Source organism: Thamnophis sirtalis, unplaced genomic scaffold (assembly GCF_051295495.1).
Source record: "Thamnophis sirtalis isolate CommonGarterSnake01/CBP01778 unplaced genomic scaffold, rThaSir2_p1.2 scaffold_13, whole genome shotgun sequence".
Taxonomy (NCBI): Eukaryota; Metazoa; Chordata; class Lepidosauria; order Squamata; family Natricidae; genus Thamnophis; species Thamnophis sirtalis.
The window spans coordinates 40,606,960-40,628,247 of record NW_028261393.1 but is presented as its reverse complement, the minus strand read 5'-3'; the positions used below and the strand labels follow the sequence as shown (position 1 = coordinate 40,628,247).

Sequence of the window (21,288 nt, the reverse complement as noted above, 5' to 3'; positions counted from 1 at the left end):
AGAAATAAGACCCTGTCTTATTTTGGGGGAAAGATGGTATATACTCTATAATGCAAGCAGAAGTAAACCAATTCCTGGCACCTTCATTAAGAGAATCTGGATGTTTATTGAAGGCTAATTGCTGAGATTATTGAAGGGCACTTTATCAAGTAAGAAAGGGAAACTGAGGACAGCCCAGCAGTTACAACTGATAAAAACATAGCAATTATGAAATCCAGTGCCTACGTTTATTTAAATTTAGACCGATGTAGGGATTTGCAAGATAATTTCTGTTCCAGAACAACAATGGTTGGGAATTATACTGGGCATAGAGCTAAGCACTGTACTTGAACTGTTTTTATTCTTGTTTGACAATAGAATGATTTATTGTGTCATTTATTAAACTCCAAGCAGTTTCATCAACAGGGACTTGTGGCGATCACCCAAGAGGCTGTTGAGAAATTAAGACCACCAGTTTTCTGGTTGCCTATAGAGATTCTCGGTCATCCAGGTCATGGTTGTCTCAAAGGTGCTTTTTCAAAAGGCAACTGGACTTTCTTTGCTCTTGAACATTTCACTTCTCATCCAAGAAGCTTCTTCAGTTCCTTCTTCAGAGTTGAAGAAGCTTCTTAGATGAGAAGCAAAGCATTTTCAAGGAGAAAAAAATAGGTCCAGTTGCAAAAAAGCACCTCTGGGGTGTGTTTCTGGTTGCTCAGGAAGATTACAGGATGGCACTGGACAATATGAATGAGAACAAATGGACGGGGTGCAAATCTTCCATGGTACGGTGATTTCCTGAAATTAATCAATGAATATGGATCATGAAAGTTAGTTGTGAATGATCATGAAATGAAAAGGCTCATTTTACACAATTCTATATTCTTCAGTTAAATGGTTGGCACAATGACCTATCCATCTGAGGCAGACCAGACAGTACCCTATTCTTCAGAGTATAAGATGCACCGGAGTATAAGACGCACCAGGATTTTGAAGAGGCAAATTTAAAAAAAAGGTTTTTGCTCTCTGCAGACCTCGTGAAAATGGCCCCCCTTTTTTAAAAAAAGCCGTTAGGCTTGTAGAATGTTCTTGGGAGGTGCCCCCCTCAAATGAGCAAAAAATGGCCCATTTTTTGCAAAAGCGGGCCCATTTTTGTCAAAAAAAAGGCCATGCATAGCCTTTAGGCATGTGCATAGCCTTTAGGAGGCTTCCAGAGTGCTCCTGGGGGCTGGGGAATTGAGCAAAAACCAGCTTGTTTTTCATTCCTATCTGCCATCCCCTGCCCCAGGAGCATTCTGGAAGCCGCCTAAAGGCTATGCACATCCATTTTGGTGAAGGGGGCGGAGTTTCGGGAGGCCAAAAATGCTGTATAAGACACACTCAGATTTTCAGCCTGTTTTCTGAGGGAAAAAGGTGCATCTTATATTCTGAAAAGTATGATATATATATTTTTTACCCTGCCTTTATTCTTTTTTATAAATAACGCAAGGCGGCAAACATATTCTAACATTCCTTCTTTCTCCTACTTTCCTCTGTCAGGTTGATTTGACTGAGAGAGTCTAAATGGTGCCCCAAATCATTCTTGGACATTAATTTAATCCTTTGCAATGCGCCAGCCCTCCCTCCAGCCTTCTTTTCAGTGAAACTATATAGGTAGTCCTTGTTTAATGACTGGTTGCTTAGTGACCGTTCAAAAATTACAATGGGCTCTTTAAAAAGGTACGTATGACTTGGCTTTGAAGGTCTGACGAGTGCATAACTCCCTCCGGTGGTCATGTGATCATCCTCCATAGTCATGTGATCACATTTTGGGCACCTCACTTATGGCTGTCTGCATAAATGAGAGCCATTGCATTGGTCCTGGGGTCACACGTTTGCAGTTTTCAGTCGGGTTTTGTGGGTTTCCGACTTTTATTCCTGGTTTCCAGCCAAAAAAATGATTTGTTTAATGACTGCAGTATTCACTTAATGACCACTGCAAAAATTTGTAAAATAGGGTGCGATCATGCAAGTGACCTGCTTAACAACCACTATGACTAATGACTGTAATTCCAGGTTCAACGATGGTCATAATTTGAGGACTACCTATATCCAATGCCAGTTCAATGAATTTGGCTGAGAATTTCGGCATCGGCTTTCTTCTCTCATCTCATCTCCAGATTTATGGAATCTCCTGAATAAGTTTAAAAGCCTGAACACCTGAAATATGCTATCAAGCTCAAGGATATGCCACAAGTGGGCCACCTGCAGGAAAGCCCTGTGGAGGGGATGTCTGAAGGCCACACACCTTCATCCAGGGTGAAACAATCCATACCTTGTGATCCTGGAAGGCCGATGGTTCCCACAGGACCTGGTTTTCCTTTGATGCCAAACGGACCTCCTGGTCCTGGTGGTCCTTGCAGTCCATCGAAGCCTGGAAGACCTGGCTCCCCACGTCCCCCTTTTCTACCTGACAGGCCGGGCTTTCCTTCCAAACCTGAAAGACAGAAAAGATCTAACTCCCATCCTTTCCCTCTTACATGGGTGCTCAACACAATAGAATAGGAATAGGAATAGGAATAGGATTGGAATGGAATAGAATTACAGAATGGAATGGAACGGAATAGAAATAGAAATAGAATGGAATAGAATAGCATAGAATAGAATAGGAAAGAATAGAATAGGAAATAGAATAGGAAATAGAACAGAATAGAATAGGGAATAGAAGAGAATAGGAAATAGAGTAGAATAGGAAATAGAACAGAGTAGAATAGGGAATAGAATAGAATAGGGTAGCCGGCATGACTAAATGCCAAAGGAGCACAGAACATTGTTACTTTCCTACCAAAGGTGGTCCCTATTTTTCTACTTGCATTTTTAACATGCTTTCGAACTGCTAGGTTGGCAGAAACTGGGACAAGTAACAGGAGCTCACTCCATTACACGGCACTAGGGATTCGAACCACCGAACTGCCGACCTTTCTGATCACCAAGCTCAGCCACTGAGCCACCGTGTCCCTTAACCACTTAGCCCATTAAATTCTCTCTATCTTCCCTCTTTGAATTCAAAAACCCTTTGAACTCAAACTCCCATACATGGTAGAGTTTCCCATCCAAAAAGGAACCATGAGCAGACCTGATTGAATTTCAGTAACTTTTCAGGTGGTGCTTTAAAACCAAAGAAATATGCTTAGAACTCACCTGGTGTTCCAGGAAAGCCAAAATCTCCAGGAACGCCATTATCTCCTGGTAAGCCAGGCAAGCCAGGTTCTCCTCGGGACCCTGGTTCAGCTCCAACCACATCACCAGGCGATCCATTTGGGCCAACCAAACCAGGACAGCCTTCTGGACCAGGCACCCCATCCCCCCCATCAACTCCTTGTCGTCCTTTTGAACCGGGATCTCCAGGAGGGCCAGGAAACCCTTTCAAGAAATGAAGGCATAGATTAATTCTAAAACAACAGAGAAGAGTTGCTTTAGGGGGACGAAGGTGTCTGAGAAAAGCAGGCAGAGTCTGGAGGTGGAGACAAGAAAGGAACCAGCCTAGAATCTCTACGTAGCTACAAACGGTCTAAGTCTGACCTCTCTTGAATCCCATTCATTCTGGTCTAGTACCATTTTAGTCCTGACCATTAGTTGACTAGATTCTTTTTATGTTTATTATAAATACTTATACACAATGACAAAAACGTACACAACACTTACAAATAACATTGAAAGTGCATGTTCCTTCTTACAGCAGATATCTATCGGTGCATCTTTACAAACACTATTTCCCTCTCAATACATTCCAATTTTACACTTATAGTCCTATTATTTCTTACTCTCTTGCTTATCAGTCTACATTTGATTATTTGTATCAGTCTTTGTTACTCTTCTACTACTACATAATTTTTCCTAGTTTTGTAAATCCTACTTTTCCTAGGTTCTTATCACTATTTCCTACCTCTTCTATAATACAAATTACATTTCCAAAAGTCCTGTTTCCTGTTTCTATCATTTAACCACTTATACCATTTCCCCAAATTAAATAGTACTCTGTTTCCTCCTTTCCTTGAATTTCTTTGGTCAATTTATCCACCTCTGTGCATTCTAAGATGTTCTGTATTATCTCATCTTCATTTGGTATTGTGTTGTTCTTCCATTTCTATGCATATGCTATTCTGACCTCTGTAGTAATATGTAGGATTAGGTATAGAGTCTCTTTATTGTATTTTGTTGTGGTTAAACCTAATAAAAATGTCTCCAGTTTCCAATCTATGTGATTTGTTGGCTAGATTCTTGTGTATAGACACGAGCAACAAATCTACTTAGCTGGAATTTGTCAGAATATTCATGACTGGCAGAGACATGGTAACAAGGTCAGCCAATGAATAGACACAGCAATTAAGTCAGCCAATGAGGGCTGTTTAGAAACTGCAACAGTATTTGCTGGAGACAACTAGGCGCCTGGGCACTGTATCTATAGTTCTGAGTCGGTGCTGAGGAACGAAACTAGTCTGGAGTTGTCTGCCGATCTGAACTGAAAAGAAACTCATTCTCTGTATAGCCTGCCTGTGTTTGAACCTGCTTACAATCTCTCCTCTCTACCATGTTGGAAGAATCTGCTGTTGGTGTTGTACATTTATTCATATGTTATTATGTACATAAAGAAGTTAATGCATCCTGATGAATCAGTTATCTGTGCGTGCTTTCTGGATGCGATTTCTACTGCAAACTCTGACAGAATTTAATACACAATCCTGATTCTTTACACCTGACAACATTTGCTGCAACAGCTGATACATCTCATCATCTGCTCATAAAATTATAAGCCCGATCCAAGTGGATCCAGGGTGGTTATGATTTCCAACAAACCCTAGACTGCATAAACTGCAAAAATAGTCTGCAAAATTCTTTGTGCGCCGAACCGGCAGTAATGCCAGCAGCAACCCACCCCTGCTCTGGAACCTGGGGAGGGCAAAAACACACACCCCCACTGCCATTGTGCAGGAGGCCAAGTAGGCCATGCCCACCATGGCCATGCCCACCCAGCAACCAGGCAGAGAACTGGTTGCTAAAAATTTTCAATCCCACCCCTGAATGGTACTAAATGAAATGTTGTAAATTGAGGACCATCTGTAGTTAATTTTTAAAAAATTCAGTTATTTCAATTGATTCCTGGTGATTTCATGAGTATATCCATCGAAGAGTTTTGGCAATATGACGAAGTGTGTGGCCAATGACTTCTGGATTTTTGCCTCTTTTCTGGTCCTTACCTGGCATTCCTGGGAATTGAGCCACCCCAGGTATGCCCGGTTCTCCTTTTAAGCCATTGAAACCTGGCTGCCCTGGAAAACCAGGATATCCTTTGCTACCCTTGGAACCTGGAAAGAGAGGAGAAAATCAGTTGGGTAAGAAACAAAGATGTCTCTTTCTTAGCTTCCTAGAAAAACTATAACAACCCCGTGACTCCCCTAAACGCATTTTGCATTGAAGCACTCCAACGAATAAAGTCCATTTAGCTGGGATTTTTTTTAAATTAAAAAGTTTTTATTTATTTTTTAAATATAAAGATTCCATCTTTCCCTAAATAGTGTGTTGTCTGGGTACAAATAACCATCAAAATTTACAACATTATTTACTATGTTGGTATTAATTCTCTAATCTTGGAATTATAGTATATTAAACAGTTGAACATAATGAACCTGTTCATTTTTCCGTGACCCGTCAAAACCGCGGTCGACAAAAGTGCGCTCGACGAAAGCGCGTACTTGACGTCATCAGCAGTGCGACGAAAAAAATTAAAAAATAAATTAAATTAAAATTAAAATAAAATTAAAGCAAGCCAATTCACATAAATGTAAGGGTTAGGTTTAGGTTTAGGTTTAGGTTAAGCGTTAGGGTTAGGTTTAGCGTGAGGTTAAGGGTTAGCATTAGGTTTAGCGTTAGGTTAAGGGTTAGGTTTAGGGTTAGGTTTAGGGTTAGGTTAAGGTTTAGGATTAGGTTTGGGGGGGTTAGGGTAAGGTTTTCGCTTTAATTTTAAATTTACCGCTCACAGCGCGATGTTTTCGTCGCGCTGTGATGACGTCACGTACGCGCTTTCGTCGAGCGCGCTTTTGTCCACCGCGGTTTTGTGGTGGAACCCATTTTTCCTTCTTAATGTATCTTCTAATAAAAAATAAAATAATAACACCAAGCATAATAATTCTCATCATCATCATAATACTAACAATTATTATATTCTTTATATCTCTATCTTAACATATGTTCTACTCTTCTTTAATCTCCTTTTATTTCCAACTTCCATTTTTATTCTCTAACCGTTGACAAAATAATTCCCATATCATATAATATTCAGCTTGTTCTTTCTCCTTAATTGCCACTGTTGGGTCCTTCTTAGCTTCCTAGAAAAACTGTAACCACCACACAACTCCCCTAAACACATTTTGCATTGAAGCACTCCAACAGCTAAAGTCCATTTAGCTTGGTTGTTTTCTTGCAGAATTTTCATTACTCAACTAGGAAACTTCATCAGTGCTAGTAAGGAGTGCAATTTGCTGTAAGTATATATTCCAGTGGCGTGCCTGTCAGTGTTGGTGGGGGGCGGTCTTAGAGGTTCTTTGGTTTGACTGTTTGCTGCTGGCTTCTTTGGCAGTTTCTTGATTGGGGTATTGTAGATCTGAGGTTCACCTTGGAGCTAATCTATGCTGATCTGGGTGCTGATTGCTGATGGAGAGATGCTTGGGTCTTTTTGTTGTGTAGATTATCTCTTTTGCATAGTGTGGTACATCATGGCTGCTGTGTTGCAATATTTTCAGGGAGGGCTTATTTTCAGGGGAGGGCTTATTTTAGCACAGGCACTCAAAAGCCTCATTGGGTTTATTATGCAGGCAGGACTTATTTTTGGGGAAACAGGGTAGGAGAAGAACCCCCTCCTTCCCAAATCTTATCTTGCAAGAGTTTTTCATTCACCTATAATTGATTCCCGCACCCCACATACACAACTTTCAGATTGCTTCTTACATATCATAAGGTAAAGGTTCCCCTCGCACATATGTGCTAGTCATTCCCAATTCTAGGGGGTGGTGCTCATCTCCGTTTCAAAGCCGAAGAGCCAGCACTATCCGAAGACGTCTCCATGGTCATGTGGCTGGCATGACTAAATGCCGAAGATGCACAGAACACTGTTACCTTCCCACAAAAGGTGGTCCCTATTTTTCTACATGCATTTTTACATGCTTTCGAACTGCTAGGTTGGGACAAGTAATGGGAGCTCACTCCCTTATGCGGTGCTAGGGATTCGAACTGCTGAACTGCCGACCTTTCTGATCAACAAGCTCAGTATCTTAGCTACTGAGCCACCCTGTTGCATAGTCTATAGATGTTGTTGATGTCTATGTGTCTGTTGATGGCTGATTTGTCAGAGAGACAGGCTTCTAGCAATTCCCTGGCATTCTTGGACTTGGCTTGGTTTAGGACGGTCACATTTTCCCAATTGAAGCTTTGATTAAGTCTGTCTATATGTTGTGAAATGGAAGAGTTTTCACCATGTCTTCTGACTGCCAGAAGAAGGTGGGGTTAAAGCCCAAAACCACCTACCTGGAAACCCTGAAGGTCCCGGAAGTCCAGGTGGACCAGTGATTCCAGGGATTATGCAGGGCAAAGCTTCACCTAAAGACAGAAAATATGTTAAAACTTTGTTCTTTTTTTTTGGGGGGGGGGGGTAAGCAAAACTTGCAAGAACTTTTTCCACATTCCGTTAGAAACAGGGGCAATGCCAACATCTCAAGATCTACCAGAAAATAAAGTGTTCAAATCCTGTTCTGTCAAATTAGGGACAATTGCCTGTGGAATTTTTGGTATAGGTGGTGGATGACTGTTGCACCCCTGTGATTCTGGGCCGCTAACAAGAAACAGAGCTGATTTGCTTTGTGATTATTTGCAATACAGCCTGCATTTCCCTAGGCAGAATGCCATCAACCTCCAGTTCCCAAATTTTTTTGCTTCTCTTTTGCCCCCATAGTGGCAAACCTATTATAGGGTCCTAAGATTTTCACATCTGGATTTAGGACAATTTTGCAGCTAGCAAAATGTTTATCCTGCTAGAGAGAGGGGGTGGGAAAAGCCTGATGGATGGCTGATCGCAGCTGGTGAATGCAATGTAGTGCAGTTTTGGAGATGACCTGAAAATTACAACAAATCCAGAATGGGATGACTAGATTGCTGGAAGCAGTAGGTGCCACTACTGCCGATTCGCTCAGGGACACGACGCAGTAAAAGGCAAAAACAAGATGGCAGTGCCTATGGTGCCACCAAGACAACCGGTTCAGGGGCATGGCAGGCCTGGATTGCTGCGGGTTCCAGCGACCAAGTTACTACTGGTTTGGCCGAGCCAGTCCGAACCGATCAGAACCCACCTCTGGCTAGGAGAGTCCAACCTTCCACTATAGGATTGTCCTGATTTTGAAATCATAGTTGGAGGCAGATTCTGGTACTCCCTTTGGACACCGTACCAAAAAACTGACTTCCAAGAAGGATTGATTGATGGTAGAGGACAATGAGGTGTCTTGAAGACTCCAGCTTACTTCTAGGTCGGGGACAGGCATGCCTTCAAATAAGAATTGCAGTAGAAGATTGGAGGAAGACGTGTCCATCCTGCTTGTGGGTATTCCAGGGGCATCTGGCTGGCCACTGCATGGAATAAAATCCAACCATGCTATTTTAGCAGCGGAGCAGTGACAGCTTCTGGTTGGCTCATCCTGAATATTCATAGTAGCTATGAGGACATTTCTGAGTAAGCAGCTAGACTGACAGAGAGTGATTAAACTAACAGTGGCAAAGCATCATTAGCTAACATAGAGACTGGCTAGGAAAGACATTGTTGTGGCTCACCAGTGCAGATTTGGACAGTGAGGAGGTTGCGGAGGAACATGGGCCAATCCTGGAGTCTGGGGAAGGCTCGGAGGAGGGCTCTAAGTTGGAGGCAGAGAGGGGGCCAGGGCTGTCTGACGGTTATCAACTGCCTTTGGAATCAGATATCAGTGAGGCAGATGAACAGCTGGAGCCTGTTCCCAGTGTGCACATGCACAGAGTTATCAGACGAAGGGAACAGCTAAGGAACAGGGGTCGACTTGGCAGTAAGGCCACAGGGGGATAATGAATGGCCCCTCCCAGAGGAAACCAAAGAGGAGCAAAAGGGAGTGGAGTCTGCAGGAGATAATTAGTTCACTTAATTGGTTCGGGACTCTCCGAGACTCCCTGCCAGGTTTTGCAGATATCGGCCTGTCAGCTCTCCAAGCCAGATAAGGTCTGTGACTGTAAATCCTCCCTTGAAAGACTTTGCTGGATGTGAATGAGAGGAATTCACAACAAATTAATAAAAGGGTTTTTTGTCGGGACAAGGAGTTTGCTTCATGCTCTTGGGAAGCCTTGGTCAGAACAGACTGAGGCAAGGAGCATCTAATGCAAAGGAGCAAAGGACTAAGGACCGGTCATGACTACGAGATGTCCCTGTATCTTGTGGTGGAATCTCCAGCAGAGCTGGAGGGAGGCGTTAAGAAGGAGCTGAGCTTAGAGTATTCCCATGGCAGCAAGCAGCCCACTTAACTTCCCCCAGAATCCCTGAAGCCTCATCTGGCCATTCCTAAGGAAATGCAATCAGTCCGGGCAAATACTTGTAATTTAGCGGGGTAACAAAACAGCTTCTGCTTTAGACTATTCATGAGTAGTTCCGGTTGCTTCTACCTGATCACCATGACCCACAAATGTTCTAAATATCTTTGCTTTCAATTTCTATGGATGATTTCATTTTCATGGTCCTAAAACAGAAGTAGAATGGAACGGTACAACTTTTCATACAAAGCATGGCAAAAGGAAAGAGCTTTGTAGTCCCCATGTGGCTCCTGATTTGTCCACCTGACTTAGGATTTGCAAAACACTTTATTTACTGATATAAAATCGAGAGGAAAGCAGCAGTGGGGCTTCCTAAGGTTTTCCCTCCCTCAAATTACCCTCCCGTCCCCTCCTTGCCTTATTCAGCTCCCGTGAAAGTGCAACTGCCAGAACATCCCCCCACTCAAATGATCCAGTGAGTGCACAGGTGAACGTCAATTCAACCCTTTGCTGAGTGATAAACATCTCAACCTATGGAATAGGGCAGTGTAGATGGGGTGGGTCCTCTTGGCTGCCACAGTGTCAATTGTTCGGGGGCCAAGCACTCACATCTTCTAAAGCCATTGACCAGCTTCATGCAATAAGCAAGGTACAAGAACACACAGCCAGAAGGAAGCAGATGGCGAGCATGGCAGTGCCCAACTTTGAAATGGGGCAGGGGGAGGAGAAAAGCACTGGTAAGCAAGCTCTCCATACATGGATGGTGCCCCTTGCCACAGATGACTTAGCAATAGCAATAGTGCTTAAGATTTATATATCGCTTCACAGTGCTTTTATAGCACTCTCTAAGTGGTTTACAGAGTCAGCCTATGGCCCCCAATAATCTGGGTCCTCATTTTACCCACCTCGGAAGGATGGAAGGCTGAGTCAACCTTGAGCCTGGTGAAATCCGATCTACCAAATTGCAGGCAGCCGGTAGAAGTAGCCTGCAGTACTGCACTCTAACCACTGTGCCACCATGGCTTTGTGATTTTGACTTTGTCCATCAGGAAGGATCTCCCCCTCCACATTGTTGAATGACATGCTTCTGGGTGTGTATGTGTGTGGGAGAGCACCTTGTGTCATAACAGAAAGGAAGAGGATGCACCTGTTCCTTTTGAGCTCCCAGACCCTTGCTCTCACCTCCCTGAGCGTCTAAGTCTCCATTACCAACCTCCTCACCGCAGCAGCAATCACCTATACCAGTTAAGCAAAGGAGCACAAGTTAAAACAAAGCAGACGGGAAAGAGGGAGCAGAGAAAGAAAGGATAACCCACGAGAGCTGGGCTGGTTCGCATCCCAAGCTGCGGAGATTCACAGGTACGATATGCAGGGTTAATCCACCCAGATAGTCGTCATAAGAGCTAGAAGTTCTAAAGCCATTAGAAGACAAATCTGCATCACATTGAGAGACAAGGCGGACAACGGGCGGGGCGACATATAAGCCTTTAGCAGGCTTATCAGTAACATTTGCAGGATGAAGCATCTCCCTTGATGAAAGACCCAATCCATATATAGAGGTACAAAATTAAATTAAATTAAACCCAGAGTAAAAGAAAAGCCATGCGGCCTTTGATACAATTATTGCGGGAACCTTGGATGAAAGACAAAAAATAAGCATGGCATTGGTCTTTGTCTTCTGGGTGAAGGCAAGGTGGATCCCAAGCAGAATGTGAAGACTCAATCCACAGGGCAATGTTTATGTCCTCCTCCTCCTCTTCCTCCTCCTCCTCCTCCTCCTCCTCCTCCTCATCATCCAATTAGTTTGTTCTCTAAGACAGTGATGGTGAACCTTTTCGGCGCCACATGCCCAAACTGGAAAGTGTGTGCACATGCGCACGCTAGAGCACCAGAAACCCAAAGACCAGTTTTCTGGTGCGCACATGCATACCAGCCAGCTGGTCTTCGCATATGCCACAATGCTGGAAACCCAAAGAACAGGTGGCCAGCATGCACATGCGCACTGTCCAGCTGGTCTTCGGGCTTCCAGCGCTCTGGTGCACGCAAAGGCCAGCTGGACAGTGTGCATGCTGGAAACTAGAAGAGCAGCTGGGGATGGTGCACGTGCCCACAGAGAGGGCTCTGTGTGTCACCTCTAACACACGTGCCATAGGTTCGCCATCAAGGCTCTAAGATCATTCTTGATGTCTGCAAAATCACCTCAAGCTCCATGCATTTAGAAGATCTAAATGCAATTAGATCTTTACAGGCAGCTCGAGTGGCTTACTTGGGGATGGGATGTCTTCCCTTAGTATACCTCCACCAATAATCCTGTGAAATAGACTGGGCAGAGAATGAGGGACCCAAAGGCATCAGGTTCTGGTGGGGATCTGAACTTGGATCTCCAAGTCCATATCTAACAATCTGAATGATTCCCCTATCCTGGCTGTAGCGATCAATCCAAAATTAGATTAATCCCCATATAACTTACCTGGTGGCCCTGGAGGTCCAGGTTGTCCTGGAATGCCACTGATCCCTGGATCACCTGTAGATCCAAAAGGTCCACTTGGCCCCGGAAAACCAATGCCAGGTAGGCCAACTTCACCATACTTCCCTTTTTGGCCAGGTAATCCAGGGAAACCTTTATCCCCTGGGAAGCCAAATCCATCATCACCCTAAATGGACAGAGATACAAAAAACAACCAAGGGAGAAATCCCCATATCAAGAACGATGATGAGCAAAGTCATCAAGAGAAATGACTCTTGGTTTGGAAGCAAATGGAGGGACAGGAAGAGAAAGAGGGGATGTCGTGCAGGCGTTCTTTTTAAGCTGAGAGGAATTGAAGATATATGTGGAACATCATCCTTGCAGAACTAATAAGGTTGTCCCCCTCCCGACATTCCTTCAAAAACATGAAGAGATGGTTTTGCCAGCAGGCCAGAGACCCCAGGGCACTAGGGAGCCCACCAAGGGGTGGGTCCAATTGTTGTCGTCAGGGGTATCATGATGCTTTGTCAACCATGAAAGATAGGGAAGGGCTTTTGACTCTACAGGTAGTCCTCACTTAGTGACTTCGTATTCAGCAACCATTCGGAGTTACAACAGGGTTCAACAAGAAGACTTACGGCCGGTCCTTGGAAGTTGTGGCTGTCGCAGTGTCCCCATAGTCACAGGATCATGAATTGGGGCACTTGGCAACTGGCACACAGTTACAATGGTCACAGCTTCCCACAGTCACATCATCCCCACTTGTGATCTTCACTGCCAGCTTCTAATAAGTCAAGTCAATGAGGAAACCAGCCACCACCTGACGATGTGCTTAATGACTGCCCAGGATTCCTTAACAACCACAACCTGAACTACCATTGTACATGGAAGATCGCATTTAATTTCGTTGCACAAGGTGCAATGACGATAAAAAAAACTAACTAACTAAAGGCTCTGAGGGTTGATAAAGCCCACCTCTAAGGAAGCTGAATCTGCACCTCCGGCTTGGAGTTGGGTCTGAACTGGAGAAAGAAGTAAGGCGGTCTCCAAGCCCTCCAGAAATATGGCAGATCCCTGATGCTGCAGTTATCTTTACCATATATACATGTAATTCCTTGTGTGTCCAATCACACTTGGCCAATAAAGAATTCTATCTATTTGCTTCCTGGTATGGTAGGTCAAGGGACATGGTAGCTCAGTGACAAAGACACTGAGCTTGTCGATCAGAAAGTTTGGCAGTTCGGTGGTTGAATCCCCAGCGGCACATAATGAAGTGAGCTCCCGTTATTTGTCCCTGCTTCTCCCAACCTAGCAGTTCGAAGGCATGTAAAAAATGCAAGTACAAAAATAGGGACCACCTTTGGTGGGAAGGAACAGCATTCCGTGCGCCTTTGGCATTTAGTTCTGCTGGCCACATGACCACAGAGACGTCTTTGGACAGTGCTGGCTCTTCAGCTTTGACACTGAGAGTCAGGAACAACTAGCACATATGTGCGAGGGGAACCTTTACCTTTACCTTATGATGTGTAAGAAGCAGTCTGATAGGTGTGTGCGGTAGGGGAATCAATTATAAGTAGATGAAAAACTCTTGTAAGATAAGATTTTGGAATGAGATGGTTCGTCATTATATCTTCTCCTACTCTGTTTCCCTGAAAAGAAGACCTCCCCAGATAATAAGCCCAATGAGGCTTTTGAGTGCATGCGTTAAAAAAGGCCCTCCCCTTAAAATAAGCCCTCCCCCCAAAATATTGCAACACAGCAGCAGCCATGAGTTCTCCGCCTCCTGCACCTCAAAAATAATAAGACCTCCCTGAAAATAAGCCCAAGTGCTTATTTCGGAGGTCGAAAGAAAATAAGACCCTCTCTTATTTTCGGGAAAACACAGTAGGAATACCACTACATCTAATCTAAATGTCAGCCTTTTAATCTAGGCAGAAGAGAGTTTACAAAAGCTGAGGTCTTCTTTTGTCAAGGACCTGACAAGTTGTAGACAGTGACCCATATCATCAAACGAAAGTAGCCTGGCCTCATAATCCATAGCCAGGATGACTGTCCTGGCTAGGAATTTGAAGTGATAGAGTTCAGCATCTCTGGATGCCAATTAGGGGAGACACAAGTGTATGTTTTATTGTAAGGGGCTCCAAGATGGACAAACATACCTGAAGACCACGTTGACCAGGGACACCTCTCACGCCATCCCTACCAGGAGTTCCAGGCTGCCCAGAAGGACCCCTGAGTCCAATATTCCCTTGATCCCCTCGTGGCCCTCTGCCTGAGGCTGAAGATGGTTCACCTTTTTGTCCTTTAAAGCCTGGGAGACCAGGTTGACCTAGGAAGCCCTGGAAGACAAGCAGAGAGAGTTCAGCAAAAACGGATGATGCACTACTCATTAACCACGGGAGTGAATTGGTACAGTAGAGGCCAAAATTGTGGAAACCTTTTGGGAAAAGTGTACAGTATTGTTGAGGTTTGATGGCTAATAACATCAGGTGTTTTGGAGTAGTATCCTAAAATTATATATCAATGGATAATTTAATCAAGAATGTAATGCAATAACTTTTATGAATGATTTACTATTAGAATAGCAGTTATAAAGAAGGAAAGTGAAACACATAGAAAAAATGAGATATACAAAAATTATCGCCATAGAAAAAAAATGAGAATTGTAACCAGGTCTACATCTTGGCCAAAATTAGGCTCGTGTGGTGGGGGGAGGGTTTTAAAAGTACAATGACTATATATGTATACTTTTTTTGTTCTATTTTTTTAAAAAAGGAGGAGAATACATGTTAAAATTAAATATGTATATTAAAAGAAATTATAAATGCCATCAACATAAAACTGAGCTTACTCAGAAGCTGAAATATATCACGTAAATGAGATGAAGAGTGGGAAATAGAGGAGAGAGAGGGATAGGAGAGAGGGCAGCGGGGGGGGGGAAGAGAGGAGATAAATGAGGAGTGGAAAGGGGAGAGAGAAGAAAGAGAGAGGAAGGGGAAGTAGCAAAGGGAAGGATGACAGAGGGAAGAAAGGAGGTAGGGAGGGGGAGGAGAGAGGGAGAAGAAAGTGATGGATAAGATACAAATATGGTGTATGGAGAGCAGAAGAGCAAATAATTGTTTTTGGGAGTTGAGGGTAAGATGAATCGATGTAAAGATTCAATAATTCAATAATGGGTATGTAATAATATACATGTTGGGTATGTATTAAAAAACTTTATAAGGAAAAAGAAAAAGAAAAAAATGAGATATACAAAAATCATCACCGTGACAAGTAATGAATTACGCCTTACAATGTCTTCCCATGGAATGAACCAAGTCTTTTACTTCTGCAGCTGTTGTAATGTGAAACCAAGATTGAATGATTGCTTCTATGAACTGGGTTTTAGTGCTGGCTATATTTGGCTATACCTTTTCATAGAATACAGATAATTGAACAAAGTTTGTTGCATTACATTCTTGATTAAATCATCTTTCCATTCATATATAATTTTATGGTACTACTCCAAAAATAAGGGGTGGTGTTAGCCATCAAGCCTCGAACATACACTTTCCCCAAAACGTTTCCCCAATTCTGGCCACTACTGTATGTAGAATGATCTTGGGAGATGGGGTGGGGGTGGGAAGTGAGGCTAAAAGACACTGCCTAGCAGGATGGATAAAAATCTTTTTTTAAAAAAATAAAAAAGCAAGATTTTTTGTTTTAAATCTGATTTTTTTTATTTAAATTGGATTTTTAAAAAATTTTTAAATCAAACTTATTTTAATAAAATGCCTTTGGAATAAAAATCTATCTAAACATAGTTTTCTATTTAATATACATTAATAATTAAGTTTATTCAGCATGAAATGGAGTTTAGTTAGGTAGCATGAGGCTGTATGTTGTGCAATATTTACATTTTTGTTAAACTCATTCAATGAATCCAAGCTCTACAAGCTGAGATAACATGCACTGCATTGATGCATTCCCACAATTTCACAGTAACAATGAGATGAATCTCACACACACACAAAAACAGGAATATTCCTTTATCCCCTTGTTTTGCAAATCTATGTACACTACAAACTGTACGGTTGTTTGAAGAGAAATGCATCTGTACCACCAGGCTCTAAGTGGGAGGAGGAAGGGCAAGCAGTAAAAATGACAGTGTAACATTCTAAGCAGCTTATAAGTATAAGATTAAAGAGCACCTGTCATTTCAGATCCATCATAACAGCGCCTATTAGGGGCATCCACTCACCTGCTGCCTGCCACCTCCCTCACCTTGTTGTGTCACTGCCGCATCACCAGCTGTCCAACTAAAGTGAATGGGGCTGTTGCAGGGATGAATTCCTGCTGGCATTCTTGGCAATTCAGCAAGCAAAAAGTTTTGCGCGTTTGCACCTAAAAAGGTCTGAGCATGCGCACAATGTTAAAAAAGGGAATATATATATATATTTCCAATGGAGATTGTTCTGCACATGCGTAGAACATGAATTCAAGATGGCGGCCACGAGGATAGAACTGGTTCAGGCACGTGTCCAGCCGAGTTACAAGCTACTCGGCCGAACCGATCCGAACTGATAGGAACCCATCTCTGGGCTGTCGGTAAGTCAACAGCCAGTCAGAGGAGAAGCTGCTGCGGGACAGAGATAACAGTTGCTCTTTAAAAATGATGATTTAAATTGACTTGATTTAAATCAAATCCACCCTGCTGTCTAGGGAAGGATCAGATAAGAGAGGGCACAGCCTGCAGCTGCATAGAGGACAGAGAAAGAGCCTCAGAAAGGAACCTCACTAATATCTCAGGCTGTAAAAAAGATGGTGGGAGATTTGTACTTTCAGATTTGGAAGATTCTGTTAATTTGGTTTTAGAATAAGGTAGAACTCGCTTATCTGGTCATGTTCCTAGTCTGGTGCACCTGGGGAGGCTTGGGGGGTTATTGTTTGAACCAGGTTGGCCCTGGACATGCGGTGTTTTTATTTTTATTGCTTTTGGCATTCAATATGAATCAGATAATAAAATTGTGAACTACAGCAAATTCTGTCCATATATCAGGCATGAGAGATCAGTTCCACACATAAAGGTCCAGTTAAATTGATTTATTACTACTCATGCCTATGCGTAGGAACCTTCTCAACTAACTTTGCTTGTTGCTACATAGAGATTCTACACCAGGGCTTGGCAACTTTATACACTCAAAGAGCCACAAAGGTCCTAACCAGAAGCCCCCCCATTCAATTCTGGAGCTCACCAGAAGTCCAGTTCCACCACCATAGAGTCTCCCCCTAGCACAGTTCTTTTTCCCCCTACCTGTCCTAACCGAAAGCCCTCTCAATTGTGGAGCCGACCAAAAAACCCACTTCTTGCATAGAATCACCTCCTGGCATGCCCTGTGCCCTTCCCCCACCAAACTGGAAGCTCCTCTCAAAATTGTGATGCCAACCAGGAACAGGGAGCCATAGCAGAGGGATTAAACAGCCACATGCGGCTCCAGAGCTGCAGGTTGCCGACCCCTGTTCTAGACCAATCTTTTAACTTCACCCCTCAGTATAGTTCTTTATTTCAGGAACATATAGTGGGGCTTTCTTGAAGATAGTTGGGGATGAAGAGTAGTCTATTAGTCTCCCAGCAAAATATTACCCTGGCCTGATCCCCTTTGGAGACAGATGAACATCTCCTGGGTATTACCACCCACCATAAACAGCTTTCTATGATGCATTTCATTTTCCCCACCAAACAAAAAGTTTTCTTAATTAAGCTTATCTAACCTTTGTAATTTCTTCTGACATTGTTCCCTATCAAACAAAAGAAATCCATTGTTTACTTACTGGTGGTCCAGGGGCACCTAGTATACCATCTCCCGGATCCCCCAAGGCTCCTTTCGGCCCAATATCACCTTGTCTGCCAGGTTGACCAGGGCTGCCTGACTCTCCTGGCAAGCCAATTCTTGTGATTCCTCCATCACAGGCACAGTCACCACCGTCCCCTGGGAAAAACAATTATTCACTTCAGACAGAGGTGGGATTCAGACGGTTCAGACCGGCTAATTTTACATCTGTTTCAGTGAACTGGTTGTTGCAAGGACTGGCTGGATGGCTCCACCCACCTCACCATGCTCCTCCCAGGATTTTCCACACAGCCCATTCATCATGCTGGCTAAGTACAGGAGCCATGTGGAGCATCTGGGAGGGCAAACAATGGGCCTTCTGGAAATCCAAAAATGGGACTGTTTCCGGCCTTCAGGGGGCCTCCGGAGCCCAGAGGGGGCAGTTTTCGCTTTCCCAGAGACTCAGGGAAAACTTCTGAAGGCTGGGGAGGATGAAAATGCCCCCCCCCCCGCCATGGTGCAGGAAATCGAGTAGGCAACATCCACCCAGCAACTGGAAAAAAAACTACCTATAAGTGTTTGTACGTACAAACCTAGTACCTTAGTTCTCTCTCTCCCTCTCCCTCTCTCTTTCTCCCCCACTCTCCCTCCATCCATCCCTCTCCCCCTCCCCATCTCTCTCTCTGGACTGCTTGTTTTTTGGCTGGAAGGTCTCTGGAAAATGAAACTCTACCGAAATGTGTCCATGAGGTCACCAGACATTAATGCAACTTAAGGACAACTTTACTCCCTGTACTCAGTTCACTCTAAGCAAAATAATTCCCCAAAAGCAAGTTAATGGCCATGTCCTCATAACAGATTCTTGACTCAGTGTCAAATCTTGCCTTGATTATAACTCAGTCCGTCTCTGGTTTATGGGAGACGCTGAAAGCATGTCTCCTCGCGTTTGTTCCTCCAGCTCATAGAAATTGGTGGTCAGTTAATTAGCCTGGCTCCTTCCTCCAAATTCTGGGAGTGATTAAAGTCTTAGATTAGGAGTGGAAAGATGTATGTGTCTTGCATCTAGTCCACTGATGTAAGCTGCATAGATGACTAGATGAAGTCCATGTTTTTCCCAAGTGGAAGGTTTTCTTTGGGCCATGTGGGCATGGATCCTCCAAAGCAATGTGAAAATTCTGCCATTACTCCGGACAAAAAGTAAAAACAAATGTCACACAAGTGGACTCTTGACTCTGTCAAGGATCTTGGAGTGCCTATCTCTAATGATCTAAGTGCCAGAGCCCACTGTAATAACATTGCCAAAAAAGCCATTAAGAGTTGTTAACCTAATCTTGCATAGCTTCTTCTCTGGTAATATTGTACTGCTAACCAGAGCATACAAAACCTTTGCTAGACCAATTCTCGAATACAGCTCATCTGTCTGGAACCCACCCTGCATATCAGACATTAATACACTCCACTGCTCACAACAGAATCCTTTATGCCACCAGGCTTGAAATTTTGAGCTTAGACAACTTAGAACTACACCACCTTTGGTCTGACCTGAGTGTAGTACATAAAATTATCTGCTACAATGTCCTACCTGTTAATGACTACTTCAGCTTCAACCGCAACAACACACGAGCACACAATAGATACAAATTTAAGGTAAACCGCTGCAAACTCGATTGCAGAAAATATGACTTCAGCAACAAAGTGGTCAACGCCTGGAATGCTCTAGCTGACTCTGTGGTTTCTTCCCCAAACCCCAAAAACTTTAACCTTAGACTGTCTACTGTCAACCTCAGCCCATTCCTTTTTTTAAAATAGATTTTTTAAAATTATAATTTGTATTAGAATTTTAATACAAATTTTAAATTCTTTTTAAGTGTTGCCCAGGTTTCCCCCTTTTACGTTCTCTCATGTACCTAATTTGTTTTACATCACATTATCATTTCTAATTTCAGCCCATATATTTTCTTAAACTTAATTTCCCCTTAACACATAAATAGTATCATTTTTTGCCCTTTCAGAAAATATACCAAGTTTATCATTTCATTTTCCATCTATTATTCTAATTTCCGTAGGTGGCATATATCCTCAAATTCAATTTTAATATGAGCAATTTACTTAATTGGTTATCCACAATTATCATCTTATTTAACTATATATTATTAGCAGTATTGACATATTTTATTTTTCTACTGATACATCCCTTCCTAAGAGGTCTGTAAGGGGCGTGCATAAGCGCACCAACGTCCCTATCCTAATGTTCCATTTTATTTGTATCCATTTCATGTATTCAAAATCATGTTTATACTTATATCTGTTATCTAATACATGCTTGATGAAATAAATAAAATAAAAAATAAAATAAAATGTTGCGGTACATCTTATAGCTGCTTTCTTTCGAAAAGACCATGATTGAGTACTTGGGAACATGGGGGGAATGTTGAGACAAGGACAATTCTACTCACCTTTATAGCCTCTTAAGCCAAAGATTCCTGGTGGTCCCCTTGGTCCAGGGATACCTGGCTCCCCAGGTTCTCCACTAAAAATTGCACCTGGTGTGACTATCGTTTCTGCATTTTGGGGGAAAAAGATTTTAAAATCCACAAGGATCTAAAAAGCTGGGTAGTCATAACAAGCAGGAAGATGATTTTTCCTTACCGCCGAGAAAAAGCAGACCAATTTTCATACACAAAAATCAGTGCAGAATAGAAGTTGTACCTGATCTTGGACTTACGTGAAGCACCTGGTAACCCTGGAGCTCCAGGTAACCCTGGATCTCCATCTTTCCCAGGTAGGCCTGGAGATCCAACTGTAGTCCTTCCTGGGTCTCCTGGTTCACCTTTAAATCCCGAGATCCCTGGGACTCCTGTTGGACCTGGGGGACCTAAATGAGGACTATGTTTCAGGAGTTATCATCTCAATTCATTCCCCCCCCCCAATAATCTGCTCCATTTTCTGATTCAGCTGCTAAAAACAATAGAATGCAACTTTCTAGTTTAAAGCATCTTGGCCAGGTAAGCCAACCCTCAGCATTCCTGTTGGACTGAAAGAGCCAGGAATAGTTATAGAAAACTGTTCTGTTAGCATTTGGTTTAGGTTTAGGTTTTAGGTTTTATTAACACTTATAGGCCGCCCTTTTCCCTGAGGGGACTCAGGGCGGCTTACATAAAATGAGGGAAAGGGAAATACAAACAATAACACATACAAAACATAAAGTAAAATAATAAGCAACATTCATTCATCATTCGGGTGGGGGCAGTTATCCTTGTCCCCAGGCCTGACGGGATAGCCAGGTCTTGAGGGCTGTGCGGAAGGTCTGGACGGTGGTGAGGGTACGAATCTCCACGGGGAGATCGTTCCAAAGGGTCGGAGCTACTACTGAGAAGGCTCTCCTCCTTGTAGTTGCCAGTCGGCACTGACTGGCAGATGGAACTCGGAGGAGGCCTAATCTATGAGATCTAATTGGTCGCA

The 21,288-nt window shown here is 43.1% G+C and overlaps 1 protein-coding gene across 2 annotated transcripts in view; it reads right to left on the bottom strand.

Moving 5' to 3' along the window:
* The window catches only part of COL4A6 (collagen type IV alpha 6 chain), a 212,571-nt gene that overhangs the window by 35,073 nt on the left and 156,210 nt on the right, over window positions 1-21,288 (bottom strand). Inside the window, exons 19-28 of one of the 2 annotated variants that reach the window (XM_087727220.1) lie at window positions 20,552-20,701; window positions 20,283-20,387; window positions 17,828-17,985; window positions 14,176-14,355; window positions 12,020-12,203; window positions 10,732-10,785; window positions 7,537-7,608; window positions 5,214-5,321; window positions 3,157-3,378; window positions 2,291-2,452 (exon numbers count right to left, since the gene is read on the bottom strand). In XM_087727220.1, the coding sequence (XP_087583346.1) occupies window positions 2,291-2,452; window positions 3,157-3,378; window positions 5,214-5,321; window positions 7,537-7,608; window positions 10,732-10,785; window positions 12,020-12,203; window positions 14,176-14,355; window positions 17,828-17,985; window positions 20,283-20,387; window positions 20,552-20,701 (1,395 nt within the window). The remainder of the gene's footprint in view (window positions 1-2,290; window positions 2,453-3,156; window positions 3,379-5,213; window positions 5,322-7,536; window positions 7,609-10,731; window positions 10,786-12,019; window positions 12,204-14,175; window positions 14,356-17,827; window positions 17,986-20,282; window positions 20,388-20,551; window positions 20,702-21,288) is intronic. The other variant, XM_087727221.1, reaches the window with a different exon arrangement.